General features: G+C 38.5%; 3 protein-coding genes across 6 annotated transcripts in view; 1 reads left to right on the top strand and 2 right to left on the bottom strand.

The window, feature by feature from the left end:
- LOC126621479 (phytolongin Phyl1.1-like) overlaps positions 1 to 14,973 on the bottom strand; it is an 86,439-nt gene that overhangs the window by 41,397 nt on the left and 30,069 nt on the right. The gene's annotated exons all lie outside the window — the stretch shown is intronic.
- On the top strand, positions 737 to 7,112 carry LOC126621480 (uncharacterized). The gene is made up of 12 exons (XM_050289983.1): positions 737 to 987; positions 1,136 to 1,222; positions 1,886 to 2,019; positions 2,973 to 3,031; positions 3,158 to 3,212; positions 3,293 to 3,343; positions 3,870 to 3,903; positions 4,512 to 4,552; positions 4,634 to 4,738; positions 6,016 to 6,063; positions 6,311 to 6,430; positions 6,742 to 7,112. The coding sequence occupies exons 1-12, from the start codon at positions 939 to 941 to the stop codon at positions 6,808 to 6,810; spliced, it is 852 nt and encodes a 283-aa protein (XP_050145940.1). The 5' UTR covers positions 737 to 938; the 3' UTR covers positions 6,811 to 7,112.
- On the bottom strand, positions 7,373 to 13,526 carry LOC126621476 (sucrose-phosphate synthase 4-like). The gene is made up of 14 exons (XM_050289975.1): positions 12,915 to 13,526; positions 11,918 to 12,007; positions 11,598 to 11,824; positions 11,435 to 11,498; positions 11,112 to 11,311; positions 10,520 to 11,000; positions 10,238 to 10,366; positions 9,867 to 9,998; positions 9,603 to 9,779; positions 9,357 to 9,410; positions 9,166 to 9,228; positions 8,165 to 9,007; positions 7,922 to 8,049; positions 7,373 to 7,816 (listed from the first exon to the last, which is right to left on the bottom strand). The coding sequence occupies exons 1-14, from the start codon at positions 13,119 to 13,121 to the stop codon at positions 7,537 to 7,539; spliced, it is 3,075 nt and encodes a 1,024-aa protein (XP_050145932.1). The 5' UTR covers positions 13,122 to 13,526; the 3' UTR covers positions 7,373 to 7,536.

Genomic DNA, 14,973 nt, shown 5'->3' on the forward strand with positions numbered 1-14,973 from the left:
CTAGCACCAATGAAAACTAAAAACGAAAAAAGTTGAACTCTTGTTTGATGAAGTTGAACTTTTTAAAAAAGTTAAAACTAAAAATAAAAAACAAAATAGTCATCATTAGGCTTCAATAAATTTATCTTACAGTTCAATTTTATTGTTTTGAAAATTAATAATAAAAAGTGAAAACACAAGGCGAAATTTTGAAAATTAGAGAAACTAGTTGCTGGTTTTGGTTTTTAAATTTTACTATTTTGAAAGAGGTATTTGTCAAATTTTTTCACATATTTGTAATGAGGAAAATTGTCCATTTATAAAGTTCAAAGGGTTATCAGTTAAAATCAAAGTCCATAGAAAAATTGTCAACTTTATACAAATTCGGTGGACAAATTAGTAAATAGGTATTTTTAAATTAAAAATTAAAACTAGTTACCAAATGATATTTCAGTTCTCCCTGCAATACTTACCGGCCTTTTAGCTTGAAACCGTAAGGTCCAGTGCTAATGCACTTTTCCACAAGGCCGACGAGAAGAAGACCGGTTTGGTGTGAGGTGAATGAGGTGTGTCAAACCATCACGCTAGGTATAATTTACAGAAAGTTATCAAATTATTAAAAGTGTATGTGACATAAAATGAGGTTTGTAAAAATCACCACCTAAAATAAATTGTGAGCACTCAATTGTGTTTGGGCCAGTAAAAATCAGCAAAATTTGTTTGGGCCCAATAAAAATCAGCAATGTCTGTTTGGGCTGGGAAGTAAGGGGATGTATCTGGCGACCAGAACCTCGATCTTCTACTCAACTTTCCCTCCAAAAATCAGCGATTCCTAAATCCCAATCTTCACTTCACAGTTGATGATTGACATACTCTCGCTCTCTGTGAGCTAAAGCTGTAAAGAAAGAAAGAAAGTAAAGAAGAAGAAGAAGAAGAAGAAGAAGAAGAAGAGGAAGAAAATGGAGGAATACTTGCAGTACATGAAGACATTGCGCTCTCAGATGAACGGTGCGTTTCCATTTCGAATCCCTCTCTTTTCAATTTGTTGATATTTTCCTCTTTTTTTTTTTTTTTTTTTTTTTTTTTTTTTTTTCTGAATTAATTACGCAAATTTCGACCGATTGATCTGTTCTTTTTTAATTCAAAAAATGTATAGATGTGGAAGATCAAGCTGCAAAGGTCTCAGTGGAAGAGCAAATGCAGTTGACCACCATTCAGACATTGGAGAACGATCTCAATTCTGGTTCTTGTCTTCTTCTTCGCATTTACATTTCGTGCTTAGTTTGACGCAATTTTTGTATGTGTGCAGGCAGTTTGCTCATTCTTTTAATCTGTGTTTAAAATTAATGAGTGCAAAATTTTGATTCGTTTCCTTCAATCTAATACCCGTATTTTTCCCAAATGTTGGAACATCGAATTTTGCTCCTAGCTTCCTACTACAGTAGACTCGTTTTAAATGTAAATTTAATGCTAATTATATGACCAAAATGCCAGCAATTTATAAAGGACAGCCTTCAAACTGTTGAATCAAGTCTATCTTGACTCTTTGCTGCTACCCTATGCTTCTCAGACACGCGAGAAGTGAGATTGAGGCACGAGATGCATTCAATTGGATTGGATCTGTGTTCAACTTGTTTGAATATTCTAGTTATTCAAGGATTTCTGTTGATTATAAGTCCTTTACAACATTTCAAGCAATTTAATGCATTCAAGTCCAGATGTTTTGGTCATTAAGGTTTCCTTTTAATTTGTAGTTAGTTGGGAAAGTAAAATCCAGCATCTTCCATTTGAACATTCGAGCAGTTTAATGCATTGAGTTCCAGATATGAAACTATTTTCTATTTGCCATTTGTTCTTCAGTTAGTTGCCTTTTACACTTCTGAATTGTGACTCTTTTCTGTTGCAGCAATATCAGAAATAAAACGATTCATGGAAGACATTGAGCAGATGAAAAATGCCAAGGGTCAAGTATGCTCACTAATTTTGGAAAAGCAGAGAAAGATAGCTTCTTTGGAGGCTGATTCGTCCACCCTGATCCAGGTAGCCTTTGTGTGTTTGTGTGTGGCTCTGCTGGTGTATGCTAATTAAGATGAGGTTAAAACTTAAAGCAATCAACTTGGCAACATGTAGTATGTACAAATGGAAGTTGTGAGGTGTGCAAATTATTGTAATAATCATCAATTTTCATAAAGTAAAACAGTGAAAAATGTAGAAACATTTTAAATCCAAGTGGACAGCTGCATCATCTTCCTCGTGCCTTCTGTTTTAACTTTTGAAAAAGTCATTTTCTTCCTTATGTCTTCTGTTCAGATGGAATTTCTAATTGCCCAACAAAGTTCCAAACACATGGCTTAGACTTTACTTGAAATAAAAAACATTGACCTGTTCTGAGCAGCTTCACGTCAATGGTATAACTATCTTGTATCCAATAGAAGCCTGTTTGATATTACGCTTGTGTTGGTGTTCCATTTTGAGGTCAATACTTGGACTTTGGTCATTTTATTTTTCTTTGGTTTTCTTTACATGTTTAACTCATAATCAGAAGCCCTTTCTTCTCTATAATGTGCGGTAGCCTTGCTTATATTCAAGTGCGTATAAGCCATGCTTTTCTGTACATTTTTTTAATACCATATAGATAAGTTTTTTAGTTCTATTTTCTGGCCATGCATGTCTGATTGTAAGAAGTTAAGAATGCAGGGAGTATCTAACAAGTTAAAAAAATTCAAAGTTCTGATGTACATTACTATTTTGCTGACTACACTTCATTTGAGAGTCTGGGTTTATCTGTTTCGTATAAGACAAAATTTGTTTCATAAAAATATTTCTTTTGACTCTTTAATGGAATAGTAAAGGCGAGTTGAATTATGCATGTAGTGTTTATCATTTCACATCCCTGACTAGTATTCATTTTACTTTCCAAGAGAAATGAATAAGTTTATCATATGTTCAATTGCTCATGCGTCATGACAATAAATATTTTGGTACCTATGTAGACTCTGGAGCTTATCGAACAAGAAAGAATCAACTTATCTTCCAAGCTTATAGAAAAGAGGTATTTCAATACGCAAGCTAAATTGTTTAACATGAAGCTGATATTTTATATCAACTTATTCCCAGTGAGGACACACATAAATCGAGAAAAAAAATACTTATTGACTTTCCATGTTTGTCATAACAGCACTCACTACATGAAGGTTAGAGAGGATGTCAATGCCAAATTGCAGCTGCAACAGGTTTGGTTTTGGAGTCACCTTCATTTACATTGTGCTCTTTCTTCATTGCATTTATTGTTCCCTTTTTAAATTTTGGTTAGGATTGGGTCTATTCTCACTGCACTCACATGGAACCGGGAGAGCATGGAATGGTACAACTTCATTCTTTTTTGTCTTTCTTTATTTACACATGTGATAGCTTCTTTAACGATGTTGGCTATCTTTCTAGTTTACTGTAATACATATGTGTACAATTTCCTCACTTCTTTGACTTGATGTCTTGACTCTTGATTGAAGAAACAGTAATTTTTATGCCATGGAGGTGGGACTCCTGCGGGTAATGAGAAGCTTAAAAATTGAAGCCCATTTCTTTAAAATCCCACTATAGTAATGAAATAGATTTTAAGGGTGAGCCAGTACTCAACAAGAGCCCCATAATAACCCATGAATCTATGTTTCCAACTGTGGCAAGTCCTTTTCCCCTTTCCTTCATAAAAAACCGCTTATTTCTTCAGACTTGACTATATAAAAGATTTGGATTTTTGGAGATGTGAAACTCATGCGTAATTATGTATTGCTGGGTCTTTTTTTATCTTCTTGCTTGTGCTTCTGATATAAAGTTTAAAGTAATGCAGATAGAAGTTAATTGTGTCACAGGACTAATTAGATTTTATGCAGGTTAAGGATAGATTTGATGAGAAAGAGTTTCAAGGTATGGCCCTAGACTACTTAACTATATGCTCTTCTGAGTTTGGGGTCTCTATCATCAACTTTCTGTTGTGCATATAATATAATGGCAATGAGATCAAATAAAATGTGATCTATTAGCGAAGTTATTTATGCCTTCTAAGGCGAAGTCCTGAAAGAAAGCTGGTGATTTAGAAACCATTGCATTCAAATTGTTAATATTTTGCAACACAGTTGAACCTAAAAGCATCATGCTGGAGCTGATGAAACTTCTTTATGCATGCTGCCTTTGCAGTTTACACCCTACCTTCCAAATGAAAGTATGTAATAATCATTCTGTTTAAGAAAGAAGCAAGGCCTTCCTAGCCAAAACAAATTTTCCAATCATATTTTATGATCTGTTTCTTTATTTTAAATTAGCATATAAATTGCAGTCTATAAAATGGGTTAAGAACAAGCTGTACCACTACCAAATTAGGTATTGTAAGAGCAACTTGCCTCAGTTATACACCAATGATAGGGAAAATATATCATGCTCCATATGATGCTAGCAAGGTGTCTTTAATTCAAGACATGCCTCTGATACACAGTAATTTTACTTGTAATATTATTATTTTTACTCGTCTTATACAGGGAAGGCTAGTTTTGATAACCACCTCAGCATGGACAACCAGGTATGGAACTACTTTGGTTGATCCTTAAGATGTATGGAGTTTTATGTAGTGGCAACCTTTCGATTTATTTTGTCATAACAGGGCAATGATGCAAGGAAGAACCTAATGAACATGTTGGACTCTGCTAAAGCCAAGCTTGATGATATTTTACAAATGAACTCTGAACTTGTTATCGAGAACTGCAAGGTTGCCTCCACAAGATTTTTTTTGGTTCCATTAAATTAGCATATATTGATTCTTTCTTTTAGATGGGGTATACATAAGGTATATGTTGCCAGAAAGTTTGACATGCTACTTTCTTAGACAGTCAATTTAGGTGATATTTAGACAACCTAAACAACAGTCTAGGCTTGCAGGTTGGCAACATCACAAGTCAGAGTCTGACAAGTGAAATTTCTCTCTCTCTCGCTCTCTCTCTCTACATGTATAAGCAGGAAACATTCTCTGGAAGGCAGTATGATATACTTTGTCGTCAGATTGTTTGAACCTTTATTTAGATGGATTCTCGTTCTATGTATGATTTAGATTGACACTCTGACAACAGAATATTTTATACTTTTTGCAAAAGAACGGAGAATTAGATAGAGACCTCAACCATAGAATACAAGCTGGATGGATGAAGTGGAAGAGTGCATCCAGCGTGTTGTGTGACCGTTGTATGCCACTGAAGCTCAAGGGAAAATTTTATAGGACGACAATAAGGCCGGCGATGCTGTATGGCACAGAATGTTGGGCGGTGAAGCATCAACACGTACACAAAATGGGTGTAGCGGAGATGAGGATGCTTCGTTGGATGTGTGGGCACACGAGAAAGGATAAGATTAGGAATGAGGATATCCGAGGTAAAGTAGGAGTAGCCGAAATTGAAGGAAAGATGAGAGAAAATCGGTTACGGGGGTTTGGACATGTGCAAAGAAGGCCTATTGACGCTCCGGTTCCAAGATGTGACTATGGGACAGAGGTTCAGGGCCGAAGGGGTAGAGGAAGATCTAGGAAACTTTGGAAAAGACCCTAAGAAAAGACTTAGAGTACTTGGATCTAACGGAGGACATGACACAAAACCGAGCGCAATGGCGTTCTAGGATTCATATAGCCGACCCCACTTAGTGGGACAAGGCTTTGTTGTTGTTGTTGTTGTTGTGGCCGTTTATATACATGAGTTGATTAGAGTGGATCTTGGTTGCACAAAGTTTTGTTGGTTTTCTGTTTTTTCTTTTTATTTGGTATGTTCAGGCTTAAGTATTTAGCTAAAACTGACAATGTATTTTCATGAGAACCTACCGGTATGATATACAATTTGACTTGAAAGGAATCATATTAAGCTTATTCTGCTTTTCACATCACATCCTATAGAACAACTTCCTTTATTAAATTAATATTGCAACTATTCGACCTCTCTTTGAGATCTGCTTCACAGTTTGAGTTGTGATTGTTTCTTATGCTGCTTTCTTGTGCTGATTCAGATGAAGCAGGCTATTGAGCAAGTAAATTTGAGGGAAAGTGATTTTAAGGTCAGTTGGTTGCTAATACAAATAGATTGATGTCTTTGTGGATGTATACATGCCTATGCGGGTGCTTTCAGAAACATAGGATTTAAAATTCGATGCTAAGATATGCTCTGGGAAGTTGGTCTCACATGATTACTTTATTTTCTGCTAGTGTGTGTCCTTGGTTTTACTGTCCGGAATATGGAGTTTTGGTGGATTTTGAATAGAGTGAACTAATTTTTCATTTCTCTTCTCACGTGGGTGATTCCAGCCAGAGCTAAGGGCAATGGATATAAAGACCCTGGAAGAAGAATACGATGCTCTTCTATCAGACAAAGCTGGAGAAACTGAGTACTTGAAGACTCTGCAGGACCAAATTGAGAAACTGAGGGTAAACTGTTTATTGGGTTTTTCTTTGGTGTTTACAGATTTACAGAAATTTGTTACCATGCGACCGTTTGGTGATATGGCCAATCAAAGTGCCAAAGCTGGGTTTGTTGGAGAAAGGGTTCTCACTTAAATAGACTTGAAAAGGAATTATCTGGCATTTTGGTGCCTTTGTTTCCATGGAAATTTGATGGTTTTGAAATGTAGGATAATTGAAGTCTATCTTCAGTGAATATTTTCTGGAAAGAAGATGATTTTATTTGAATAAGAAAAAATTCTGTGTCCTTCCTTTCATTGAAACTATGCTTTTGACAGGGAATATCTCATGTGGTTATATGCACTTGCGGAGAGGAATACAAAGTGGAAGTGGGCATCTGTGCATAAAAAAAAAACTTGAAACAGACGCATGAATTGCGGAAGATGGAAGTCTGAGAATGAAATCATCAGTTGGCTAATGGCTAGAGCCTAGAATACTTGGCCTGCTTTTCAGGTAACTGTTCAAACAAGAACCGAAACCAAATCTAGTTCCTTTCTTGCAACAGGGACATAATGATATTTGATTTAGTTGTTGGTATGGTGCAAGTTGAAATTAATGTCTTTTTGTGCATTGGCATTGGTTAAAGTTGTACAAATTTCCATCACAAACACTATACAATAAGTGAAAATGTCTTTGTGTAAGTGAGAAATTAGTTCTCTTGGATATACACTAATGGAAAAATGTCTTTGACATTCACCTAGCTAACTTGGCTCTGGATAGCAGTCTATCTGCCACTAACTCACCACACATACATTGGTAGTTCTTATACTCCATGCTAACATGGGCTAACGAATGCTTAAACAAAGCACTTTAAGGTGCGTTTGAATGTCCAGTAGACATCATTCATGAACGGGAGGGAGCCCTTTCTGTAGTAGTCAGTAATGAAATTAAAAGATATATAGGGTAGGGTGGAAACGGAAAATTCAGTTATTTTGTATTTATATGCTTGCTTGCACAAAGAGAAATTACTTACAGGTTGTGGAGATGTATATTCCCTTATATGTGGCACTCAGACTTTTGCTTGAGTTGTCGAAATATATTCCCCATATAAACAAGTAAAGGAATGGAAAAAACTAAAAGCACCTGATCCCAAGTGCTTCAAGTGCTGCTGAGATATCATGGGCTTGGTAGTTCTCCACGAGGGCAATGTTAAGGCTATCTTGTGGGACCACATCTTCTCTTTTGAAACTGTCTTTACCGTGAATAAGCTTCTCACTGCCATACTCAACAGAGCCTCTTAGAACTAGGGTCTTGTGGAGGCCGGCCAGCAAGTCTTCATTGTCTGTATCTCCTTTTTCCCCGACAAATACAACCACTTTCGAAAGATCAATGGCCCACCTGACAGAAAGATATCTACATAGGAGAATAGAAGAGCAGCTTAGTAATACCAAAATATTCTGATGCTTTCATCAGTGTAGTGTTGCGTAATAATAATACAGTAAGCAAATGAAACCCAACCTTAGTGCTTGTACTCTTGATGCAACTAGGGGTACAACATTTAACCTTGAAGCTACACGAGTGTAGACAAGGTTGCATCGGAAGCCTCTCATCCGCAACAATTGGCGCAGGTCATCAACCCGTCGAGTCTACAATTGTTACAGCAGATCATAGATATTTTTTATTATGAAACTACAAATATGTCTTAGGGAACCACTTTCCATTGAGGTTAGTAGTTTCTCGACAGTATAGCAAGTTTCTCACCTTGGCTCCTGGTTTCACACTATAAGAGTAGCACCTAGAGCTACTTGATCTGGCATACTCCACGACATCATCCTCAGCTCCAACTTCTAGCCTGGCTAGCCTTGGAACCATGGACCTCACATTCTCCCCAGGCCATCTGTACTCGATATGGGTTTCATAATCTGCATCAGCTGCTAAATCCCTCCATGGGTAGTACATTTCACTCCCACTTTTGCAGACCAACGCGTCAAAATCTTCTATGTTTACTTGGCACCCTTTAAACGCTTTCATGATATCTTGTAAGCTGGAACCAGTTAACAACACAATGCCTACTCGACCCTGGCCATAGCCTAAGCCTGCTGCTTTCTTTACATTCACTAGAATTTCTTGAAATACCTGGGTGCCGTCTCCATTCTGGTCATAACAGTCGATGGCAATTACAAATAGACTCTGCCTTCTGCCAGGACCATAAGTAGCACCTACATTGCTAGTGGACGAAGACATTCTAGTTATGGCTTCAATCAGTTCCCTCTGTCTAGTTGCTGCATCGAGCTCTCCATTATGCTTGAAGTCTCCTTCCACAGAGAATCTCAAAGAAAGGTCTTCCACATCTTTTAGAGAGTCACTCAATGGTTCTTCAGGAATTGGCGTGATCTGACGACGGGTAGTGGGGTAACGGTTTCTGGAATGTTCAACATGGGAGAGGTAGTTTCGGCAGTGTTCTGGCCACGAAAAGCGGTGGATGTTCTTCAGACCGTTATTTCTGCATTCAAGCCAGAGGTTTTTTTCTCCGACAAGTTTGAGCAGTGCCTCTTCTATGGCTTTCTGGTCATGTGGGTCAACTAGGAGGCCGTTATTTAGTGCCTGGTAATACAGAGTCAGCTATCCGTTAGTTCATTAGACACAAAGCAACAATAAGTATTCCACGTCTCTGATAGTTGTGAGAATCACTAATACAAGTGAGCCACCTCTGTTTGTGGAAATAATGAGGTAACTAAATGTGGTATAAATAATATAGTTACCTTCAGAATATCCACAGGCCCTCCATTTTTGGTGGCGACCACTGGTAAACCATAAGCAGCTGCCTGGAAACAAAACCACAAGAACATTATATACACTGTTTGCAGTGAGGAATTAGGACAAATAATTACCGTTTCATAAGAATATCTGCACTAGAGCCTAGAAATGAAGCAGATGATCATGAAAAGCTCACCTCTATAATTGTGAGCCCGAAAGGTTCCACGAGAGCTGGGTTGATGAAAACTCCCTTCAATAGAAATCAATGTAATTTGTTACTCTCAGAAATTGAAGTGTTGAAAAGAAATGACCAGCAGGTAGCATAGTACGAAAACAGATTATTTGGGGACGATGATACAAGGGTCATCTGACCTTGTGAAGTCAACCAAGGCTCATTTTTAAAGAAATAATTGAAGCCCTATATGATACAGTGTGTATGTACCTTTGTTTTTGCAGCTAGACGATAAATGTCTGGCACATCTGATTGCTTGTGATGCTTAGGATAGGCCACTTGCCCATACAGATCATACTTGTCAATGAGCTTGAGTACGGTTGTAAGAACAACCGAGCTACTATTTGACATTTCTTCAATGTCATCTCTGTTACCAAGTATTAGTGTCTGCATAAGCAACAGGTGTAACCCAGCATTAGTGTCTGGTTTAAGAATACATGATCCAGTTATCGGAAATCAAAGTATGAACTTTACCAAGTTGGCTAGCTCCCGAAGAGCTCGGCATTCCCCAAAGGCCTTGAGCAAGGTAGTAACATTTTTCTTGGGGTCAGGACGAGACAATGCAAGTATAGTGGGCTTGTGAGGGTTGGTAAAAAATCGCATTACCTGCATTGCAACAAACGAAATCAGCATCAGCAGGCAATAACATGCCTATTGTAAGTCAGTCTAAACCTAGTTTATTTATAGGAAGATCTCCATTCACTCTTTCCATGGAGGATCGGAAATGCTATGGAGGAGATGGGAGATTGTTTCATTTCCGGTGGACAAAATGCATATATACCTGTATAACCAATTGAAGGGAATGGGAATATGTGAAAGGAGAAATAGGTAGAAGAATATGCAACCTCAGACCAGATTGGAGGCAGATGCCTTTTGCTTTGACCTCTATCAGAGCCAATCAAGGATTTGAGATCTCCATCTCCTTCGGAATCATGGGCAGTAACACAGCTGAAGTCCATGCCTGGCGGTATAACCTAAATGTCGTCACCGCATAGTGATTAGTCTGTATAAGACTTTGGGAAGAAAAGAATGAAATATGAGACATGACGTTGTTAAGTCATTAATCTTTCATTTGGAAATCCACAATCATTGACAGTGAGGAGAAGAGAATGTGAAGTGTTGCTTACCACCATTCTTGGCATGTATCGTCCAAGGCAACTGACTCCACGACGTCTCCTAACCCTAAGTTTCCTCTCCAACTTGAGGTCAAAGCCATCGTAGAGTCCCCATTGCTCTTCGATTTCTTGCCTAGTGCTGGTGACCACCGTTTCAGCAGAATCCAACCCCAGCTCCTCACCCTCGATCCTCCTCATGATTTTGTAGGTTGCGTTGATGTCCTCCTTTGTCAACCTCCCTTGTTTGAGCAATTGTTCAAACTTGTTTCGGCCTAACGAATGCCCAGTTAGCACCATTGGCACGTTCAAAGCCCCGGACAAGTGAGCAGCCACCTCCCCAGCATCGGCATAGTGGCCATGGATCACATAAGGCCATGTGGGTTTTCCCCCATTGACTTCTTCACCAAGAGCTCTTGCCATGTTCACAATGTGGCCGAGAGCCCCATCAACGAATTCAGGTATGTGAGGCCAAAGTGACTCTTTGGGTATATACCTGCAGGCAGCATGCCTCAATCAAATTCATATTCACATCTGGAGTTGGACTAGGTCACTAGACACGTACTAGGGCAGTAGGATTAAGAAAAAAAGGGTTGAAGGGTATTACTTATCGTGGGGTCCACAGGGGAGGCGGACAATGTAGGCTCCACAGCTGCCACTTCCATCAGGTGGACATATGAGCATCTCATTGGGTTCACCGTAGCTGGAGTCTACCTCCGGTGAAGTAATTTGTCTCGTTAGCAGATCAACTCGGTAGACTCCCTTTGTATTAGCCAGAGCACGAGCAAGTTCAATCACATACTTGACCTGAATATCGCAGGTACCATGCATACGTAAATCCATACACATTCCATTAGTATTAATTTCATACATGATATTACTTCTTGATGAATATATTATCATTCTGAATCAACGGATCATTGTTCTTACCTGACCGCCTGTATCGGAATCTCTTCCGAGTTCCATGTTTTCTCCACGCACCAACCCATGCATACTACAACATGTCATTGATGTCAAGAACAAGAAACGCGCTATAATCAAATTGTACGGCACACTTTGACTTTCAACTGCATATGCAAAAATATATACGTACCTGATCAGGACAACGTAAAGATGCCTAGACTTGTTAACATCATCGGACCACACAGGCATGTCGGATTTACTTCTTAAAATATCCTTCACTGTTGGTTCTGCGCAACTCACGTCCCCTTTTTCCTTCTCGCCTTCAGACAGCTCGGAAAGGTCATCCTCCGCGTCACGGCGCCCTTGCTCCCTGTCCAGACGTCGTTTGACAAGCCTTTGAGCGTCATCCCATGCCATCTGCACTCACTCACCCACACACCAAGTTCGAACCAGATTCCTTCTTTTCCTTTGTCAAGTAGCTAGTTTTAGTTGAGCACTTGATTCACTCACCTGTTTCTTTTTACGGGCGAGATGCCAAATGCGCCAGCACGTATTCTCAAGCCTATAGCTGTGTTCTCGGCTATTCCTTGTAGCTATTACCTGCACCACCATACCCATTAATTTAATACTTCTCACACTAATTTAACTTTTAAAACATGAGTTTTATTATCTAGTTAGTTTTTTATTTTTTATTTTTTTTATCAACACTAAACAAATACAGAATATTGCATCCACCTTTCATGAGATCAGAGTTTTAGGATTGGACCAAAAAAATGGGAACATATATGTACATGAGAAATGTTTTAGTGCGTCGAGAGGACGGTCCGGTACACCAAGTGTATCAATACAATTATTTGGATTTTTTTTTTTCAAGTTTTCAACCAATTATATTATTATACTTGATGTACCAGATCGTGTTCTTGACACACTGAAAAATCTCTTATATATACACACACATGCATAGTTAGTGTATCGGGTCATGTTTCCAGCGCATTGAAAAAGCTATCATATTTACGTGCATTTGTGGGCCCCAAATAGTATACAAAAACCATTTATTAACATGGGGTCTACTAAACTTAGGAGAAAATCAGTGTAAACCCATCTGTGGCCCCCACAATTCTCAAATATATGCTCATCACTCATGGCTCATCACATCCCCATCCCATATTGGAACCATTTTTGTGAATCAGATTCTCTCTATTTTATATGTCACTCAATTCACTAAATCCTTACAATTATATATACATCGAGTGAAATAATCAATTCACTGCCTTTCATCATTTCTTTGTGGAAATGCATTGTTCATGAATTCAAATTAAAAAAAAAAAAAACCCTAAAGTTTTGCTGGAGATGTGAGACTTTGAGGGCCACAAAACGAATGTTAACTAAAGTTAGTACGGGAGGGCTCTGATATAAGCTTATGAAAGACAGCCTGAACTGCAAAACCTTAATTACTGAATTAATTAAATTAGTATTAATTTTACATGAAATTAAAAACAATTGGTACCTTAATCCATGTCCTGTGGAGTTCAGACTCATCAAAGCTATTGACAACTTCTTCTACAAAGTACTTGGTCGGATTGAACAACTTCTCGGCCTTTACTTGCTCTTCAAACTTTGAAATTTTCTGCCTCCCGTCGTCCCTCTTCCTCGTGTTATTTCCTGCATCCAAAATTGCTTCCAAATAACCGTTTAACCAGTCGTTTCCGGCCATCTCCCTCCCTTGCTTCTCCCTCTTTGCTTTGAGACGGTGGAAGACTACTATTGATTCAAGCTTCTGGTATGTGAATTAAGAGATGTTTGATTATGTGTTGCGTGTGTGTGTGTGTATACATATATATTTATTTCAGTAGATGCTACTAAAAGTTGTGAGAACTGAGAATAGTATACTTGTAAAGTTTAATTCTTGGAACCTTGCAACAGTGCAACAAGAGAAAATAAAATACTGTAAATACTGGATTTACAATATATATGTATGTATGATACTATCGAATATGTATAGTTTGATGCTGTTTTGAAAATATATATATGCTTTAGACTCCCCGAGAGAGAGAGAGAGTGATAGAGAGAGAGAGAGGGAAGGATGGTTTCAAAGAAACTAAAACTTTGAAACCATCTTGGGTAAAGAAGCAAGGCTCCTTATATAAAGGCTTCAACTGTCAAATTGGCACTAATTAATTTTTAAGAAAGCATATACCTACAAATATGTCAAATGTGGATTGGGTGGGTTTTCGTTCTCTCATTTGCTTGCAGAGGGTTCACACAAACAGCCACGTTTTTTATTTATTATTTTTTTCCTAAATACTCAAAAAACTTTATACCAAAAAATGTTATTTAAATTTACTAAGAGAATCCAGTTCCATTTATGTACAATATAACAGATTTACATTCTCGATTGAATATTTTTCCCTTTAGCCCTCTAAAAAACTTTTTCTCTCCGGGTGGCGTGAGAGTTTTTCCTCCTCTGTGAGTTTCCGCCGTGGTGCGTGACTTCGTCTTCTTGTCTCGAGGTTGGTGTGGGGTTTTCCTTGTTTCTGTTCTGGTTGTGTTTGGATCTGTGGTTTGGAGTCTGTTTTCTTTTGTCTTTGGGGAAGGATCTGGAAGTTGTTTGGTGGAGCTTTGCTCTGGGAAGGTTATTTACTTCTGTCAGGGTTGGTTTTATCAGTTGCTGCTTTCAATTGGAGTCTCAGATAGGTGGGTAAGTTCGATTTCACTCTTCCGCGCTGGATGGGTGGGGTCAATTTATTGCATCTTAATTTGGGGGTTTTGTTCTCTCTCCTAATTAGGGCTGACATCGTTCTGAAATTCTCTCACTGGAGAACATGGATGTTTGTTTGGCACAGAGAGGGGTTCAGCTTATTGAATATTGGTAGGTTATCTTCCCGTATGGGCATTAATTGGTTGCAGATAAGGTGGGTGGTGAGTTTTAACAATTTTAATTTTCAGAGAGAGGGTCAACAAGGGTGTCGCTTGTGGATAGTGTCACACAACAGGAACTGGTATAGGACACTTTTTGTTCTTCTGGTAATTTCAAAGGTTGGATATCAGCTACTGAGTGGTGCCTTTTGGGGTAGTCTATTGAGGCGGTGGTCTTTATCTGATATATTTAACTCTGGTGGGTTATAGTGGTTGTTCTTGCTTGTCCAGGGGAAAGTGATGACGAGTAGTGGGATTACAGATCTTGTGGTTCAGCTTGAGGAAGCTCTGGATTTGTCTGAAATGGAACAAGGAGTAAAATTAGTGGGTAAGGTTCTTACGAAAAAAATTCTAAATAAATGGGGAGTTAGGAATATTCTTAGATCAGCTTGGAAGGAATTTGGGGAGGTGGATGTTAAATGGGTGAAGGACAATGTTTTTGTTATCACAGTCTCGGATGAAAATGTGGCCAAAAGGATTCTTGACCAAGTACCATGGGGAATCATGAAGAAGAACTTGTCTGTTAAGAAATGGTTTCTGCATCTGGCGTTGGAAGAAATTGTGATGGAGCTGGTACCTTTCTGGATTCAAATTAGAGGCATGCCACTTGGGCTGAGTACGTTGGTGAACGTTAAGAAATTAACGCAAGC

This window comes from Malus sylvestris, chromosome 5, assembly GCF_916048215.2.
Source record: "Malus sylvestris chromosome 5, drMalSylv7.2, whole genome shotgun sequence".
NCBI classification, from domain to species: Eukaryota; Viridiplantae; Streptophyta; class Magnoliopsida; order Rosales; family Rosaceae; genus Malus; species Malus sylvestris.